At 44.0% G+C, this 16,973-nt stretch overlaps 1 protein-coding gene across 8 annotated transcripts in view; it reads left to right on the forward strand.

Annotated features, from left to right (window-relative positions):
* Nucleotides 1–16,973, forward strand: part of LOC122550461 (nectin-3-like) — a 110,790-nt gene that overhangs the window by 86,032 nt on the left and 7,785 nt on the right. For 7 of the 8 annotated variants that reach the window (XR_006311861.1, XM_043691210.1, XM_043691206.1 and 4 more), the window contains one exon: nucleotides 9,461–9,606. Coding sequence is in view for 7 of the 8 variants with exons in the window: in XM_043691210.1 (XP_043547145.1) it covers nucleotides 9,461–9,606 (146 nt within the window). In the remaining variant the exon portion in view is untranslated. Of the gene's footprint in view, nucleotides 1–2,750; nucleotides 2,957–9,460; nucleotides 9,607–16,973 lie in introns of those variants that run through there. The other variant, XM_043691205.1, reaches the window with a different exon arrangement.

Genomic DNA, 16,973 nt, shown 5'->3' on the forward strand with positions numbered 1-16,973 from the left:
TAACTACCCTATTATTCTTACAGATAGCTGAGATCTCCTTACAAGTTTGTTTCTCAATTTCCCTCTGACTATTGGGGGGTCTATAATACAATCCCAATAAGGTGATCATCCCTTTCTTATTTCTCAGTTCCACCCAAATAACTTCCCTGGATGTATTTCTGGGAACATCCTCCCTCAGCACAGCTGTAATGCTATCCCTTATCAAAAATGCCACTCCCCCTTCTCTCTTGCCTCCCTTTCTATCTTTCCTGTAGCATTTGTGTCCTGGAACATTAAGCTGCCAGTCCTGCCCATCCCTGAGCCATGTTTCCGTAATTGCTATGATATCCCAGTCCCATGTTCCGAACCACGCCCTAAGTTCATCTGCCTTCCCTGTTAGGCCCTTTGCATTGAAATAAATACAGTTTAATTTATTAGTGCTACCTTGTCCCTGCCTGCTCTGACTGTTTGACTCACTTCTGTTCACAGCTGTACCCGTCTCAGATCGATCTCTTTCCTCACTATCTCCCGGGTCCCACCAACCCCACCTGACTAACTTAAATCCTCCCGAGCAGTTCTAGCAAATTTCCCTGCCAGTTTATTAGTCCCCTTCCAATTTAGGTGCAATCTGTCCTTCTTGTACAGTTCACTTCTTCCCCAAAAGAGATTCCAATGCTCCAAAAATGTGAATCCTTCTCCCATACACCAGCTCCTCAGTCATGCATTCATCTGCTCTATCTTCCTATTCCTGCCCTCACTAGCTCGTAGCACTGGGAGTAATCCAGATATTACTACCCTTGAGGACCTCCTTTTTGAATTTCTGCCTAACTCTCTGTAATGTCCCTTCAGAATCTCAACCTTTTCCCTTCCTATATCGTTGGTTCCAATGTGGACAATGACCTCCTGCTGGCCCCTCTCCCCCGTGAGAACATTCTGCACCCTCTCTGAGACATCCTTGATCCTGGCACCAGGGAAGTAACACACCATTCTGCTTTTTCTCTTCTGGCCACAGAAATGTCTGCCTGTACCTCGGACTACAAATTCTCCTAACACAGTTGATCTCTTGGAAGCCGATGTACCCCTTGTTGCATTAGAGCCAGTCTCAATACCAGAAACTTGGCTGTTCGTGCTACGTTCCCCTGAAAATCCATCACCCCCTATGTTTTCCAAAACAGCATACCTGTTTGAAATAGGTATATCCACAAAAGACTCTTCCTGGAGTTAACCCATCTATGTTTTGAAGTGTAATAATGAATATGATGGATGAAATATTATAGCTCATGTGCATTCAGTGAATGCCCACAAGCAGCAATGCTATAATGCCCAAATAATACTTTTTTTTAATGTGATGTTGATTGAGAAATACATTTTGGCCAAGACACCAGGGATAACTGTCCATGGAATAGTGGCATTGGATCTTTTACATTTGTAGAATAAAGGCCTAACTTTTATGCTCCTCTTAAAATAGCTGCTGAGTATTTGCATAAAGGAGGTATGTCACATTGTACTGATGAGAATCAGGAGAATCTCATCAAGGAGCAGTGGCTGTGATAACCTTGTGCTTAGTAAATCTCTATATCGTTATGAGTGTTTCACTTTAAAGGTTACTTTGAAAATATCTTTGCCTCTAGTCAGATCTCTTGCTAAAAGTATCCAACATCTTAGATATGAATGTAGAAGGTAAGGTTAGTAAGTTTGCTGATGACCCTAGAATTGGTGGTATAGTTATCAGCCAGCAGGTTATCTCAGAGCACAACAGGATCTTGATCAGATGTGCCCATGGGCTGAGGAGTTTAATTTAGGTAAATGTGATTTTCTGCATTTTTGAATGGCAAATAAGGGCGGGACTTATACACTTCATGGTAAGGTCCTGGGGAGTGTTGTGGAACAAAGAGACCTTGGAGTGCAGGTTCATACTTCCTGAAAAGTAGATTACTCCCAGTGCTACGAGCTAGTGAGGGCAGGAATAGGAAGATAGAGCAGATGAATGCATGACTGAGGAGCTGGTGTATGGGAGAAGGATTCACATTTTTGGATCATTGGAATCTCTTTTGGGGAAGAAGTGAACTGTACAAGAAGGACAGATTGCACCTAAATTGGAAGGGGACTAATAAACTGGCAGGGAAATTTGCTAGAACTGCTCGGGAGGATTTAAGTTAGTCAGGTGGGGGTGGTGGGACCCAGGGAGATAGTGAGGAAAGAGATCGATCTGAGACGGGTACAGCTGTGAACAGAAGTGAGTGAAGAAAGCTTTCGATATGCTTACCTTTATTGGTCAATGCATTGAGTACAGGAGTTGGGAAGACATTGTGGCTGTACAGGACATTGGTTAGGCCACTTTTGGGATACTGCATTTAATTCTGGGCTCCCTGCCATTATGAAGGATATTGTAAAAGGGTTCAGAATAAACTTATAAGCATGTTGCCAGGGTTGGAGGGTTTAAACTATAGGGATTACTATTTGAAAGGCATCTGGGTTGGTATTTAAGGAGGAAAGAAGCAGAGGGATATGGGCCAAGTGCTGGCAAATAGGACTAGATTCATTTAGGATGTCTAATCAGCGTAGATGAATTGGACCGAATGGTCTGTTTCTGTGCTGCACAGCTCATTGACTCTATGATTCAATGACAACATCACTATTCATAGCCTCTGGTTTAACATCTCAGTCTCGGTGACAAATTGATCAAGGAGTTCCCCAAACTTGTCAGAGGGGAGAGTTGGGAAGACAGTGGGCATGCTTAAAACAAATGTAATTTACCTTTGCATTCTCAGATAATCTTAGTGGACAAGAGCAAGGCCCACTGTGCTTTGGGTTCTCTAACCTAATATGGAGAATGGCTAAACTACATATCTGCCATTCCTCTTCAAGTCTGCATCTCTTGGACAAAAAGAAGTGGAATTAAGGGACTGTTTCAGCAAAAGAGTCAAGAGGAAGTGAATAATGATTTTAAAATGGGATGAAGACATAGAAATTGCAGGTGAGGGTTTGTTGAGACTGGAGAAATGTGGTGAATGGAGGGCCAACAGTAATATGCCTTTGAGATGGCAGTGAGTTTGATCTTGGCTATTTACATCTAAATCTGGCTTGTAATTCAGTCTGGACATTCTCCATATGCCAAGATTTCTAAACAAAGTACATTGAAACATTGAGTTTAGTTTTTACACTCAGTAGATGAAAGCATGAAAATTCTTTAATCCGTTCACAGTGAAGAATGCCAGTCAGAAGGGGCCATCGTTTAGCTCATGTAGAATTGAAAGTAACATCATAAGGTCAGTATTCTTCTTAAAGCAGGGATTTTGCCAGATTGGTGGAACAACAGATGAAGCTTTATTCTGTTGAAAGTCAGAACACTGCAATTATTTAAAATCTGAAAGAAACAGCACTAGGACTTCAAGTCAATGACGCTTCATCAGAACTAGGAAAAGCAAAAGTAATAAGATTTGAGTGAGAGGGCAGGATGTGAACTTCTTAGCTCATGTGAATGTCATGAGACATTAAACAGCTGCAGCTGTGTATAACATTAGCTGTTTTCATTGAGGCTGAGATCCTCCGAAAATACGTTCGTGTGGATGTTTGTTTCATCAGGACAGATGTGATGGAGGCAGAGAATTTGGGAAAATGCTGTAGAATCCTGGCTCTGAGTATGGCATGAGGAAATGGGCAGTGGGAGCCAGTGAGTTAATATTCAAAATTTATCAACACAGAGGCACAGAAGGGCAAGTGGACAACAGGATAAGCTGAATTTAATTATTTTGTGGTCCTCTTCTTTCTTCCATAGGTGATCTTATTTTTAAAATAAATATTCTTTGGGTAAATCTTATAAGGGGCAGAGTGCTGCGAGCTATGTTGAGACTTGTGGCAGAATCATACAAGAAGTACAGTGAGGCCTATATCAACATTGACAGTAACTCGCTGCATCTATTATGCATGTGGCAAGGAGAGTTTCTTGCTAGTTGCAAATTAAAGAGAAATTATAACTTTTTAAATGCCTTAACCCTACAATTAACTTTACTAATTCAACTTCATATCTTAGCAAATGTGCTAAACAAGCTAAATGTCAAAGTGGGTACTTGGAGACTTCAATTTGTCACTGGCTGTGAACACCCTCCATGTATTGCATCAAACAGTTTCGCAGGGTATAATTGATGGGCTTGAGACACAGGAACCCCACTTGCATGGATAGTTGGCATCCAACATCTGGCAACTTCTCACAACCATCATGGCACCTCTTCGCTACCATCACCTCCCCCCCCCCCCCCCCCCCCCCAACATGCACAATCATACACAGAAGGACACACTGTGAACTAACATTGAAAGACTGCTACAAGGATACTTGCACAGGACCAATGCGCAGACAGTTTCCCAGCCCACAGCTTGTGGATTGAGCTACATCTCAGGCCTGCTCACTTGTGCTCTTCGGACACTCACACCATCCTTGCCTTGCAATTCTATGGTCAAACAACCATAGAATTCTTACAACGAGAGAAACAGGTCATTTGGCCCAACAAATCCACACTGACTCTCCACCCAGACACACGTCCTGCCCTATCACTGTAACCCTGCATTTCCCATCGGTAATTCACCTAACTACACATACCTGCTCACTGTGGGCAATTTAACATCCACCTAACCTTTGTACTGTGGGAGGAGACTGGAGCAGCCAGAGGGGACCCATGCAGACCCAGGAAGAATGTTCAAACTCCACACGGAGAGTTGTCCTAGGCTGGGATTGAATGTGAGACTCTAGTGCTGTGAGCCAACAGTGCCAACCACTGAGCCACTGTGCCACCAGGCAGCTTGCCTTGCTAGTCAGCAGTCCTCAGTCAAGAAGGAGGCCATCTTGCTGGATGACATATGCACTGTCAATCTCATACCTGCTCCATGTGACAGCAATTTACATGACAAATAGACTGCATGTGCAACAAGCAGGTAGCATGTTTCAAAGTTGTAGGAGAGTAATCGTCATTTAAGTCCATGGGGACATCCATCAGTCATGGAGTTCCAACACTGTAAGTCATGAGCTCTTGACATTCCTGGTGATTGGACCATGGTCAGGGCATTCTCAGTCAGGGGAGCCTGTGCCTCTGAATTCCAGGGAATGGCCAGTTTGGGGTTTCTAGGGTGAACACAGTGGGGGAGATATCCCTGCCATCAGTCAGGGATGTGGACACTTCATCTGCAGGCTATCTCATTAGGTCGCTGAAGAAGATGGCCCAATATCAGTCTTTTTAGTCCATCCAGAGAAATTATTTAGAAAGCACGGTATGGAGAGAAAAGAGGGGGAGCCAACGCTGCAGGAGCAAGACTCTAAAATTTTTCTTTGGGATGCAGACTGGAGAAAGTGAAAATAATAATAGTGAACGGTATCAGCCACAGTGAGATATGGCCGGGAAAGGGGTCTGTGGGGACGGGTGTTTATCTGTGGTCAAGAGCACCCTAACTTCAAAGGAGGGGACAGTGTATGACCACACCAGGCATAGTCACTTCTTATGGCAGGGGCTGAGGTGGAAAATTGAACATGTGAATGCTTGAGTGGACAGGTTGAGAGGAAACCTGAGAGTTGCAAAGCCTATGAGGCTAGTTGGAAGAGTTTTGATAAAGTGGAGTTGGATGTTCAGGGTCTCACCAACACGTAGAGGTAAAAGCTGGCAGTGAGTGACCAAAGATTGCATGTGTCACACCCTCACTTGTGTTGTGCTGGAAATTGAAAGTGTGCAATGGGGGAGAAAATGACTGCGTGCACTGGGAGTGAATGGGTTAAATGACTCAGCGTGTAAAGGAGAGGGGCTGCAGGACCGACTGATGTAAAGCCCTTGAAATGGAAACAATATTACACACAAACACATGCACTATGGAGGACAAAGACTGATGGGGTCCCTAATCCCTGAGTATCTGAAGGCAGTGGCTCTCCACCTCCCTGCCCTACACATTGTTGACCATCTCGCTCACACCAACACTGGACATAGATGCCAGTGATTGAGTTGGAATGTTGTAGGGCGAAGGGCAGATGTGCCATCAGGACCCATTGTTGAAAAGTGTGGTGCTAGAAAAGCACAACCTGTAAGTCAGCATCCGAGGAGCAGGAAAATCAATGTTCTGTGTGTAAGCCCTTCATTAGGATTGAGTCTTATTCCTGATGAAGGACTTATGACCAAAGCTTCGATTCTCCTCCACCTCGGACACTGCCTGATTGGCTGTGCTTTTCAAGCACCACATTCTTCAGCTCTGATATCCAGCATTTGCAGTCCTCATTTCCTCCATCAGGATCCATTGCCTTGTATAAGCCTTGGTCTTGAGGTTTCCAAATGCTGCAGCAAACTGTCAGCGCAGACATTGATCCATGATACATCATGTATAGTCAAAAAGTTAGGCATCATGCCGACGCAGTTATATTCAGTGCTACAGTATGGGTCAAACAAACACACAGAGTCATAGAGTTGTACAGCATGGAACAGACCCTTTGGTCCAACTCGTCCCGACCCAATCTAGACCCACCTGCCAGCATCCGGCCCATGACCCTCCAAACCCTTCCTATTCATATACCCATCCAAATGCCACTTAAATTATGAATTGTACCAGCCTCCACCACTTCCTCTGGCAGCTCATTCCACACATGTACCATCCTCTGCATGAAAAGGTTGCCCCTTAGGTCCCTTTTATATCTTTCCCCTCTCACCCTAAGCCTATGCCTTCTAGTTCTGAACTCCCCCACCCCAGAGAAAATACTTTGCGTAATTATCCTATCTATGCCCCTCATGATTTTATAAACCTATATAAGGTCACCCCTCAGCCTCCGAAGCTCCAGAGAAAATAGCCTCAGCCTATTCAACCTCTCCCTATAGCTCAAATCCTCCAACTCTGGCAACGTCCTTGTGAACCTTTTCTGAACCCTTTCAAGTTTCATAACATCCTTCCGATAGGAAGAAGACCAGAATTGCATGCAATATTCCAAAAGTGGCCTAACTAATGTCCTGTACAGCAGCAACATGTCCTCCCAACTCCTGTACTCAATACTCTGACCAATAAAGGTTACTAAAGCCTTCCTAAACGCATCCTTCACTATCCTATCTACCCGCGACTCTACTTTCAAGGAGCAATGAACCTGTTCAGCAACACTCCCTAGGACCTTATCATTAAGTGTATAAGTCCTGCTAAGATTTGCTTTCCCAAAATGCAGCACCTCGCATTTATCTAAATTAAATTCCATCTGCCACTCCTCAGCATATTGGCCCATCTGATCAAGATCCTGCTGTAATCTGAGGTAATCTTCTTCGCTGTCCACTACACATCCAAATCATTTATATTAATGACAAAATGTAGTGAACCCAGCACTAATCATTGTGGCACTCCACTGGTCACAGGCCTCCTGTCTGAAACACAACCCTCCACCACCACCCTCTGACTTCTACCTTGTAAGGTCAAAGCAGTTAAACTAATAGAATGTAATCAAAATTGTATAGTAATTTGTCAGCTGTGCCAACAAAGTGCCCTCTATATGTTTCCTTTATCCTCTATCTCCCACTATGTCTTAGTGTAGTCCCAAGTTCTGCAGATGGGGTGCAGAGATCCTTTTGGCTCTGGATGTTTGGATGGATGACTGCAGGAGTGTTTGTGTCTTGATGCTTCCAAGTGAGCCCTCTGTGGATGCAACTTCCAAGGATTATGGGAGGACAGACAGTTTGGTGTTGGAATGCCTGGCCATCTCCCACTGTCCTAAGAGAAGGTTCCTAAGGGGCGTTAGTTCATCCTCTAGCTACACTGTCTTGTCTCCTTGTGTTCATGGGACACCTGGAATGTCCACCAGGTTCCCTGTGTTCCTGTTGTTGTGCCTTTAGTTCAGAGGACCAGTACCTTGGGTGATGCAGTGGAGGCTTGTGCTTCTCCAGCAGACCTGAGGATACTGTATCTGGGTCTTCATGACAGGCCCAACCTGTCCCTGGTAACAGCTTCACAGATTATATGTCTTGTCACATTGCAATAGCTACTGGGCAATAAGGACCATTGCATTCCACATATCTGCTGCTCCTGTGCATGTGGATGAAGTTCCTTATTGCAGACACCACAGGGTCCTCGCTGGCTTGGGCTCAGCAGCTGCCTGGTCTCTGGCAGCTTTGGAGTAGCAGCAACATGGGCTGTTTCTTCCTTGACTAGCTGAGAATCTCTTCCTGCAAGGTGCTCTCACGATTATATGCTCCCTGACGTTCCAATACCAACATTCCCATTGAGGTATCAGTATCTGAGCCGGCAGGGACACCTTTGCCGATACTTCCTCGGAGATCTTGTATTTTCATTCTCAGGAGACAAGCGGATGGTTTCTGGGGAGCTGGCCATTTCTCCAGAGTGGTGGTGATCCAGATACTGGCCGTACATGCAAAACAAAAAGATAAGGCCAGTGGTTATAAATGGTGTATGTAAAATCAGACTGATAGTGAAGTTAAAATGAGAGTTGTAGCATATTGAAGAGTGGTATTGACTTGGTTAGCAGGATAGGTATATCACGACATTTCCGCAGGCACAGACCCAGTCTCCTGTGAGAGACAGGATTCTCTCCCCATTGGGGGTGAGGAGCTGAATGTCGAACAACCCTCTGTCCCCATCTGGGCCCTTTCAGCTTCCTTCAACGGGAATGAGATAAAGGGAGACATTGAGTGAGAAGAAAGTCATTTGCTTGGCCATTAGAATTGGTGCAGATCAAAAGATGGGGAGGTGATTCAGAATAGTGAGTACCCAATGCAGAAGCCATGCAGGTTAAATGGTTTGAGAGTTTGCTGGGGTGGATGCAAAGACGGACAGAGATATTGCATGCAAATACTGAAGGTGGGACAAAGAAGTCCACCAATGACTCAGCAACTAGGCTTATCAAGTAATCAACACATCACAGGCATTAGAGGCTGGCAGAGCATGAGCCTGGTGGCGTGGGTGCAGTTTCAGAGAGAGAGAGTGAATGTGAAGTTGGAGGGAGAAGAGTGTGGTTCTTTGCCTGATAAACCGAAGAAGCTAATTGACTTCCTAAGGCACTGTTGGTTGCTCCTCCTCACCATTTAGGTAGCACTGACCCAGGTGATGACCTCAGACTGGGCTGCCAAGATCTGGTGGCATGGGCTCTTCTCCCACTTCTCTAGGAGGAGGACTCCTCTCCTTTGCGCCACCCCACTTGTCAGGTCTTTTGGGTCCTTGTTGGAGAAGGTAAGATATGATATGAAATCTCGCTGGGTTCCAGAGCAAAGTTCTCTCCAAAAAAGCAATGGTTGCTTGCACAATTTTACTAAATATATAGTCTGTGGCATAATGGTAGTGTCCCTACTCTGGACTAGGTGTTTTGGGTACAACCTGCACCAGAGTTGTGTTGTAACAACCCTGAAGATGTTGATTAGTAAATATCTATAAACTGCAAGCAATTACCATAAAACCTTATGCCATTTGATTGAAGCAAATGAAATATTTTATTCTAACTCTGCAATTGAACTTTTGTTTTAATTAGGAAGAATGACTCTATTCCAGAAGGTGTGATAATACAAAAGGACAAAATTAAATTCTCCAAGTTGACTTCTGACCTTGAAGGGCTTTATATATGTGCAGCAAGCAACACTGCTGGGACTGCTTCAGGATCCTTTTATTTGTTTCCAAGTAAGTATCTTTTACTCTGATCGACATGAACATATGAAGGAGTAGCAAGAGTAGGCCATTCGGCCCCTCCAGCAATTCTGTCATACAATGATTCATATGATTGTTCCTAATTTCCATTTTTCTCCCAATGCCTGATAACCTCCTAATTAGTCAAGAATTGATCTACCTCTGCCTTAAAAATATTCAAGGATCCTGCCCATGGTGGCGAGTTCCAAATAATCATTACCCTCGGAGAAAATGATCCTCACCTCCCTCGTCAGTGAGGAAACCCCTTTTTATAAACTCTGTCCCCTAGTTCTTGCCTCTCCTCAAGTATGGGATACATGTACGCTGTAGTGGTTTTTAAGCTTAATTTCAAATTGAACAATAAACACATTTTGCGACTAAACATTGTCAAAATCACAACAATTCACAACTGAAAAATTAAACTCATATATTACAATGTGTCTATACTTAGAAACTTTTTAATACCAATTGCCAATATTATTGCAAAAGTGTCTTGCTGCAAAATTATATTTATTGCTTATCATGGCCTCTTCAAAAAAAAGGAGTTAATTTTTTTTGTCAATGTTGAATGTCTGTTTAAAGCTGTGTGTTCACGTCAGGAATCAATAGAAGCAGATAATGGCCTATGTCATCCACAAGGTTGGCTGAATGATGGGAGACAGAGTGTAAAGGTCAATGGATATTTTTTGGGCTCAAGCAAGTTTTGTAGTGGAGTTCCTGCTGAGGCGGTCCATGTTGCCACCAAGGTCTAAAAGCTCACCACATCGAATGAATAAATTATTCTGAAATTCTTTATTTGATTTATTAGTAGCTTTCAACATTTGCAACCTCTTTTTTTGGATTTCTGCAGTTTACCTGCATCCATACTTATTGAAGTACTTCAGAAATTCAATCATCAAGTCTCTTGTTCATCTACATTTTCAAGAGACAACGGTTCTAGCCTGAATAATCTTTACTGATCCTGCATTCTACTTGGAATGAAGGCCAACATATAATTTGTCTTCCTCACAGCTTGCTGCAGTTGTGTGTTTGCTTTCAGCGACTAGTACACAAGCATATCCAACTCCGTTGGTACATTAACATTGCCAATCTATCACCATTTAAATAATTTTCTACCAATCTGTTTTCCTATCAAAATATGTTACTTCACTCTTATCCGTCTTATACTCTATTTGCTACATATTTGCCCAATCTCAACTAACTTGTCTTGTTGCTTCTTTGCTTCCTCCTCACTATACAATATTTCTCCTAGTATCCTCCTCTTCGTATACTTTTCTCCTCCTGTGTCATCAGCAATCTTGGGAATATTACGTTTTATTCTCTCATCTAAATTATTGATATACAGAGGAACCTCGATTATCCGAATGAGAAGGGCAGGCAGTATTTCATTGGGATAATTGATTATTTGGTTAATTGATTCAATGCCTCTTCTGTAGGGCTTGGAATTTTCTGAAGTTTCCTTTCTCCTCGCTGTTCAACCTTGCTCCCTCTCTCTGTCTCAGGATTTGTTTATGAGCGGACACACACTTGTGTATAAGGGACCTGCAGCATTGCTGAAGCCTCCCACCCACCCCACCCCAATCAGTTCAACGGGATTGACGCAGCGAGCACTTGCTAAGTCTGCTCCCCGTTCAGGAGACTTGGCAGCAGCCCACCACACGTGAGTCCCTTTCCCCACCCCTGCCCACCCAGTCCAAACCCGTCAGGCCCCCCATCTGTCCCCCTAACCCTGTCCGACCCCCTCACCCCAACCCTGACCCCCTTCTGACTCTCCCCAACCTGCCCCCCATGCACCCCCATCAGCACCCATGAGGCCCGCCATCCCCGCCCACCCACCCCATCCCCGGGGCAGGCGGATTGGACACCAGCAGTAAGACTGCTGCTTAACTTTGGGGGGTGAGTCTCAAAATAGCCCCCCCCCCAACATGCACACAAAATGTTTTACTGCAACGTTTTGACAGGTTCCATCCTTTGTCCAGTACAGGACAGTGTCGGAGTGATTGGGGAAGGGGGGGGCTTTAGGGTATGCCCCTGTGTAGAACTCCAGGGCAAAGTGTGGGGAGAGAGAGAGGGGGAGGGGGGGGACGGGCAGCCAGTTATTTGGCGACGGTGCCTGGACTCCTATCGCTGTCTAGCACTGTTCTCGGCAGTATTTCAGTAAGTCGAGTTCATTTTTAATCATTGTAAACAAAAGACGCGATCAGTGTTGAAACACCTCTTTGATGTAATGTTTCTACCAGGACCTTGAGATCTTCTTCGCATGATCCGAAATTTGGATAATTGATATTCGGCTAATCGAGGTTCCTCTGTGTGTGTGTGTATATATATATATATATATATATATAGTTTATGTGTGTGTATGTAGAAGAGTTGGGACCAAGCACTGATCCATGTGGTACCAACTAGTCACTGCCTTCCACTCCAAAAAGACCCATGTATAAGTTTTTTTTCCTTTTCTATTGGCTAAACAACTTGCTTTCTATGTCAGTTCACATACGGATGTTGCAAGAATGCAGAACTTCCATCACATCCACTTGGGGGGGTCACTTGGGTTTGTCTGTAGCATGATGATTCAGATGCTTAGTAGGATTGTAATCGTGTCTTACAACCTTATCGGGTTGATGCCTCATTTTCAGATCAAGTGGTGCATTTTCCTTTATAACTGCATGGAACCAGGATTGTGACCTGGCGTAGGGCTGACAGAGTCAGGGAATATGCCAAGCCAGAACATCACAGATTGCACTTTAATACAGTTCTACTCAAAATGCCTCACGGATGCCTGTTTTCCAATAACCCTGTTCCCAATGTATCCCATTTAGCACGGTGTCAGGACCATACTATCCCTTAAGTTGCTTTATGCAGATCTTTTGGAGCAGTCCATTGCCTCTTTTCAGTTTGTTTCAATCGGTGTAAATAACTATTTTAATCTTTTTACAGTTCCAGCCAGTTATCCGACTGTCTTCCAGTTGTGTCAAAATAAATGCACTAATGGAAGTCAATAAAGAACTCCTCCAGCCATTTCTCCCTCCTACAAAAAGAATCTTCCTCCTACAAAAGAATACATTTTGATCAAGTATTTGGTTATTCCTCCTCATGTCATCTCATTGAGTTCAGCATCTATATTTGTCTAATTGTACCACTGAGGTATCTGAGGACATTTTTCTGTATTCAATGTGTTACAATCATATCCATGGCAGTCATGCTTTCTACCTCTGTATTTGCAACAGAGTAAAATTAACACTTTCAAAGACCGTTAAAATTGACCCCCATGATTTCTAACCAGATTTTTGAACAACGAATCCCAGACTCTGCAATTAATCAATTGCAGACACTGGTTTGATATAAGACTTGCTCTTTTATTCACAACACTGTGACTTTAACAAAGGAAAAATGAAATAGGAAATTTAACCTAACTGGTCTATGCATTAAATCCAAAAATCTTTGTCTTCAGCCCCATTCACACAAAAGGGAGGCAGACTAACAAACTTCATTATGAGATAAATTAAAGAAAATAACAAAACTGACCAAATTATTTGAGTTGTTTTCACAATGTCTTTCACAATGTCACAAAGTTGCCCCTTAGGTCCCTTTTATGTCTTTCCCCTCTCACCCTAAACTTATGCCCTGGACTCCCCCCACCCCAGGGAAAAGACATTATTTATTTACCCTACCGATGCCCCTCATGATTTTATAAACCTCTATAAGGTCACCCTTCAGCCTTCGACGCTCCAGAGAAAACAGCTCCAGCCTATTCAACCTCTCCCTAGAGCTCAAATCCTCCAACCCTGGCAACATCCTTGTAAATCTTTTCTGAATCCTTTCAAGTTTCACAACATCTTTCCGATAGGAAGGAGACAGATGAGAATTGCGTGCAATATTCCAAAAGTGTCCGAACCAATGTCCCGTACAGCCGTAACATGACCTCCCAACACCTGTACTCAATACTCTGGCCAATAAAGGAAAGCATACTAAACACCTTCTTCACAATGGGTTAAGTGTTGGAAAAGGTTATAAGAGATATGATTTATAATCATCTGGAAAGGAATAAGTTGAATAGGGATAGTCAGCATGGTTTTGTGAAGGGTAGGTTGTGCCTCACAAATCTTATTGAGTTCTTTGAGAAGATGATTTCGCGGTTTGGATCAGAAATTGGCTAGTTGAAAGAAGACAGAAAGTGGTGGTTGATGGGAAATGTTCATCCTGGAGTTCAGTCACAAGTGATCTATGGCAAGGATTTGTTTTGGGGCCACTGCTGTTTATCATTTTTATAAATGACCTGGATGACAGCATAGAAGGATGGGTTAGTAAATTTGCAGATGACACTAAGGTCAGAGGAGTTGCGGATAGTGCCGAAGGATGTTGCAGGTTACAGAGGGACGTAGATGAGCTGCAGAGCTGGACTGAGAGGTGGTAAATGGAGGCTAATGCAGAAAAGTGTGAGGTGATGCACTTTGGAAGGAGCAACAGGAATAAAGAGTACTGGGATAATGCTAAGATTCTTGGTAGTGTGGATGAGCAGAAAGATCTCAGTGTCCATCCCTGAAAGTTGCTACCCAGTTTGATAGGGTTATTAAGAAGGCATATGATATGTTAGCTTTAATTGGTAGATGGATTCGGTTTCAGAGCCATGAGGTCATGTTGCAGCTGAACAAAACTCTGGTGTGGCTGCACTTGGAGAATTGCACACAGTTCTGGTCATCACATTATAGGAAGGATGTGGAAGCTTTGGAAATGGTTCAGAGGCAATTCACTAGGATGTTGCCAGTTATGGAGGGAAGGACTTAGAGTCATAGAGTCCTAGAGATGGACAGCATGGAAACAGACCCTGCGGTCCAACCCGATATCCCAACCCAGTCTAGTCCCACCTGCCAGCACCCGGCCCATATCCCTCCAAACCCTTCCTAGTCATATACCCATCCAAGTGCCTCTTAAATGTTGCAATTGTACCAGACTCAACCACTTCCTCTGGCAGCTCATTCCATACCTGTACCACCCTCTGGGTGAAAAAGTTGCCCCTTAGGTCTCTTTTAAATCTTTCCCCTATCATCCTAAACCTATGCCCTCTAGTTCTGGACTCTCCAATGCCAGGGAAAAGACTTTGCCTATTTACCCTATCCATGTCCCTTATAATTTTGTAAACCTCTATAAGGTAACCCCTCAGCCTCCGATGCTCCAGGGAAAACAGCCCCAGCCTGTTCGGCCTCTCCCTGTAGCTCAAATCCTCCAACCCTGGCAACATCCTTGTAAATCCTTTCTGAATCCTTTCAAGTTTCACAACTTCTTTCCGATAACCATGCCTGAGTTCATCTGCCTTCCCTGTTAGGCCCCTTCCATTGAAATAAATGCAGTTTTATTTATTAGTCCTACCTTGTCCCTGCCTGCCCTGAGTGTTTGACTCACTTCTGTTCTCAACTGTACCAGTCCCAGATCGATCTCTTTCCTCACTATCTCCCTGGGTCCTACTCACCCACCTTGCTAGTTTAAATCCTACCGAGTAGTTCTAGTAAATTTCCCTGCCAGTATATTAGTCCCCTTCCAATTTAGGTACAATCCATCCTTCTTGTATAGGTCACCTCTACCCCAAAAGTGATTCCAATGATCCAAAAAATGTAAATCCTTCTCCCATACACCAGTTCCTCAGCCATGCATTCATTTCCTCTATCCTATTCCTGCCCTCACTAGCTCATACCACCGGGAGTAATCCAGATATTACTACCCTTGAGGACCTCCTTTTAAATTTCTGCCTAACTCTCTGTAATCTCCCTTCAGAATCTCAACCATTTCACTTCCTATGTCATTGGTTCCGATGTGGACAATGACCTCCTGCTGGCCCCTCTCCCCCGTGAGAACATTCTGCACCCTCTCTGAGACATCCTTGATCCTGGCACCAGGGAAGTAACACACCATTCTGCTTTTTTGCTGCTGGCCACAGAAACGTCAGTCTGTACCTCGGACTACAGATTCCCCTAACATAGTTGATGTCTTGGAAGCCGATGTACCCCTTGTTGCATTAAAGCCAGTCTCAATACCAGAAACTTGGCTGTTCATGCTACGTTCCCCTGAGAGTCCATCACCCCCTCCCACATCTGACAAGAAGTACATGTCACTGTACTAAAGGCCATTTTTGCTCCTTCACAATCTACTGATCCAGAAAATAACACCGGCTTATTCCTCTACAAAACACTGCCCCAGGTTAAATGAATAGTTATGACTTATGAAGAAAGGCTGAGGGACTTGAAGCTGTTTTTGTTCGGGCGAAGAAGGTTGAGAAGTGACTTAATTAAAACATATAAGGTATTCAGAGGGTTAGATAGGGTGGACAGTGAGAGCCTTTTTCCTTGGATAGTGATGGCTAGCATGAGGGGACGTAGTTTTCAATAGTGGGATGAAAGATATAGGACAGATGTCGGAGGTAATTTCTTTATTCAGAGAGTTGTAGGGGCGTGGAACTCCCTCCCAGCATCGGTAGTAGACTGTCTGACTTTAAATGGTCATTGGATAAACATATGGAGAATATAGGAATAGTGTAGGTTAGATGGGCTTCAGATTGGTTTCACAGGGCAGCACAACATCAAGGGCCAAAGGGCCTGTACTGCCCTGTAATGTTCTGTGATCTATGATGCTCTTTCCCAGGGACCAATTGTCTGCAGAACCTTGATCAGGAACCAACCTGCAATTAACTTCCAAATGTGGCTTTATGAATAAAGGAAAGCTTGTTTGGTCTGTTTTCCTTTTCCCACAAGCTGTCGTTTACAGTCCACAAGTCACGTTTAGCTCACCATATCTAGTTATAGAGTCACAGAGTTATAGAGATATCCAGCATGGAAACAGACTGTTCGGTCCAACTTGACCAGATATCCTAAACAAATCTAGTCCCATTTCCAGCATTTGGCCCATATATTCTCTAAACCCTTCCTATTCGTATACCCATCCAGATGCCTTTTAAATGTAGTTCCACCAGCCTCCACCACTTCCTCTGGCAGCTCATTCCATACACTCACTACCTTCTGTATGAAACAACTGCCCCTTAGATCCCTTTTAAATCATGCCCCCCTCACCTTAAACCTATGCTCTCGAGTTTTGCATTCTCCCTATCCTGGGGAAAAGACCTTGCCTATTTACCCTATCAATAACCCTCATGATTTTGTAAATCTCTATAAGGTCACCCTTCAGCTGCGGACGTTCCAGGGACAGTATCAGGAAGCATCCGAGGAGCAGTAAAATCGATGTTTCAGGCAAAAGCCCTTCATCAGGAATACAGACAGAGAGCCTGAAGGGTGGAGAGATAAGTGAGAGGAGGGTGGGGGTGGGGAGAAAGTAGCATAGAGTACAATAGGTGAGTTGGGGAGGGGATGAAGGTG

The sequence above is a fragment of the Chiloscyllium plagiosum genome, chromosome 6 (assembly GCF_004010195.1).
Source record: "Chiloscyllium plagiosum isolate BGI_BamShark_2017 chromosome 6, ASM401019v2, whole genome shotgun sequence".
Classification (NCBI taxonomy): Eukaryota; Metazoa; Chordata; class Chondrichthyes; order Orectolobiformes; family Hemiscylliidae; genus Chiloscyllium; species Chiloscyllium plagiosum.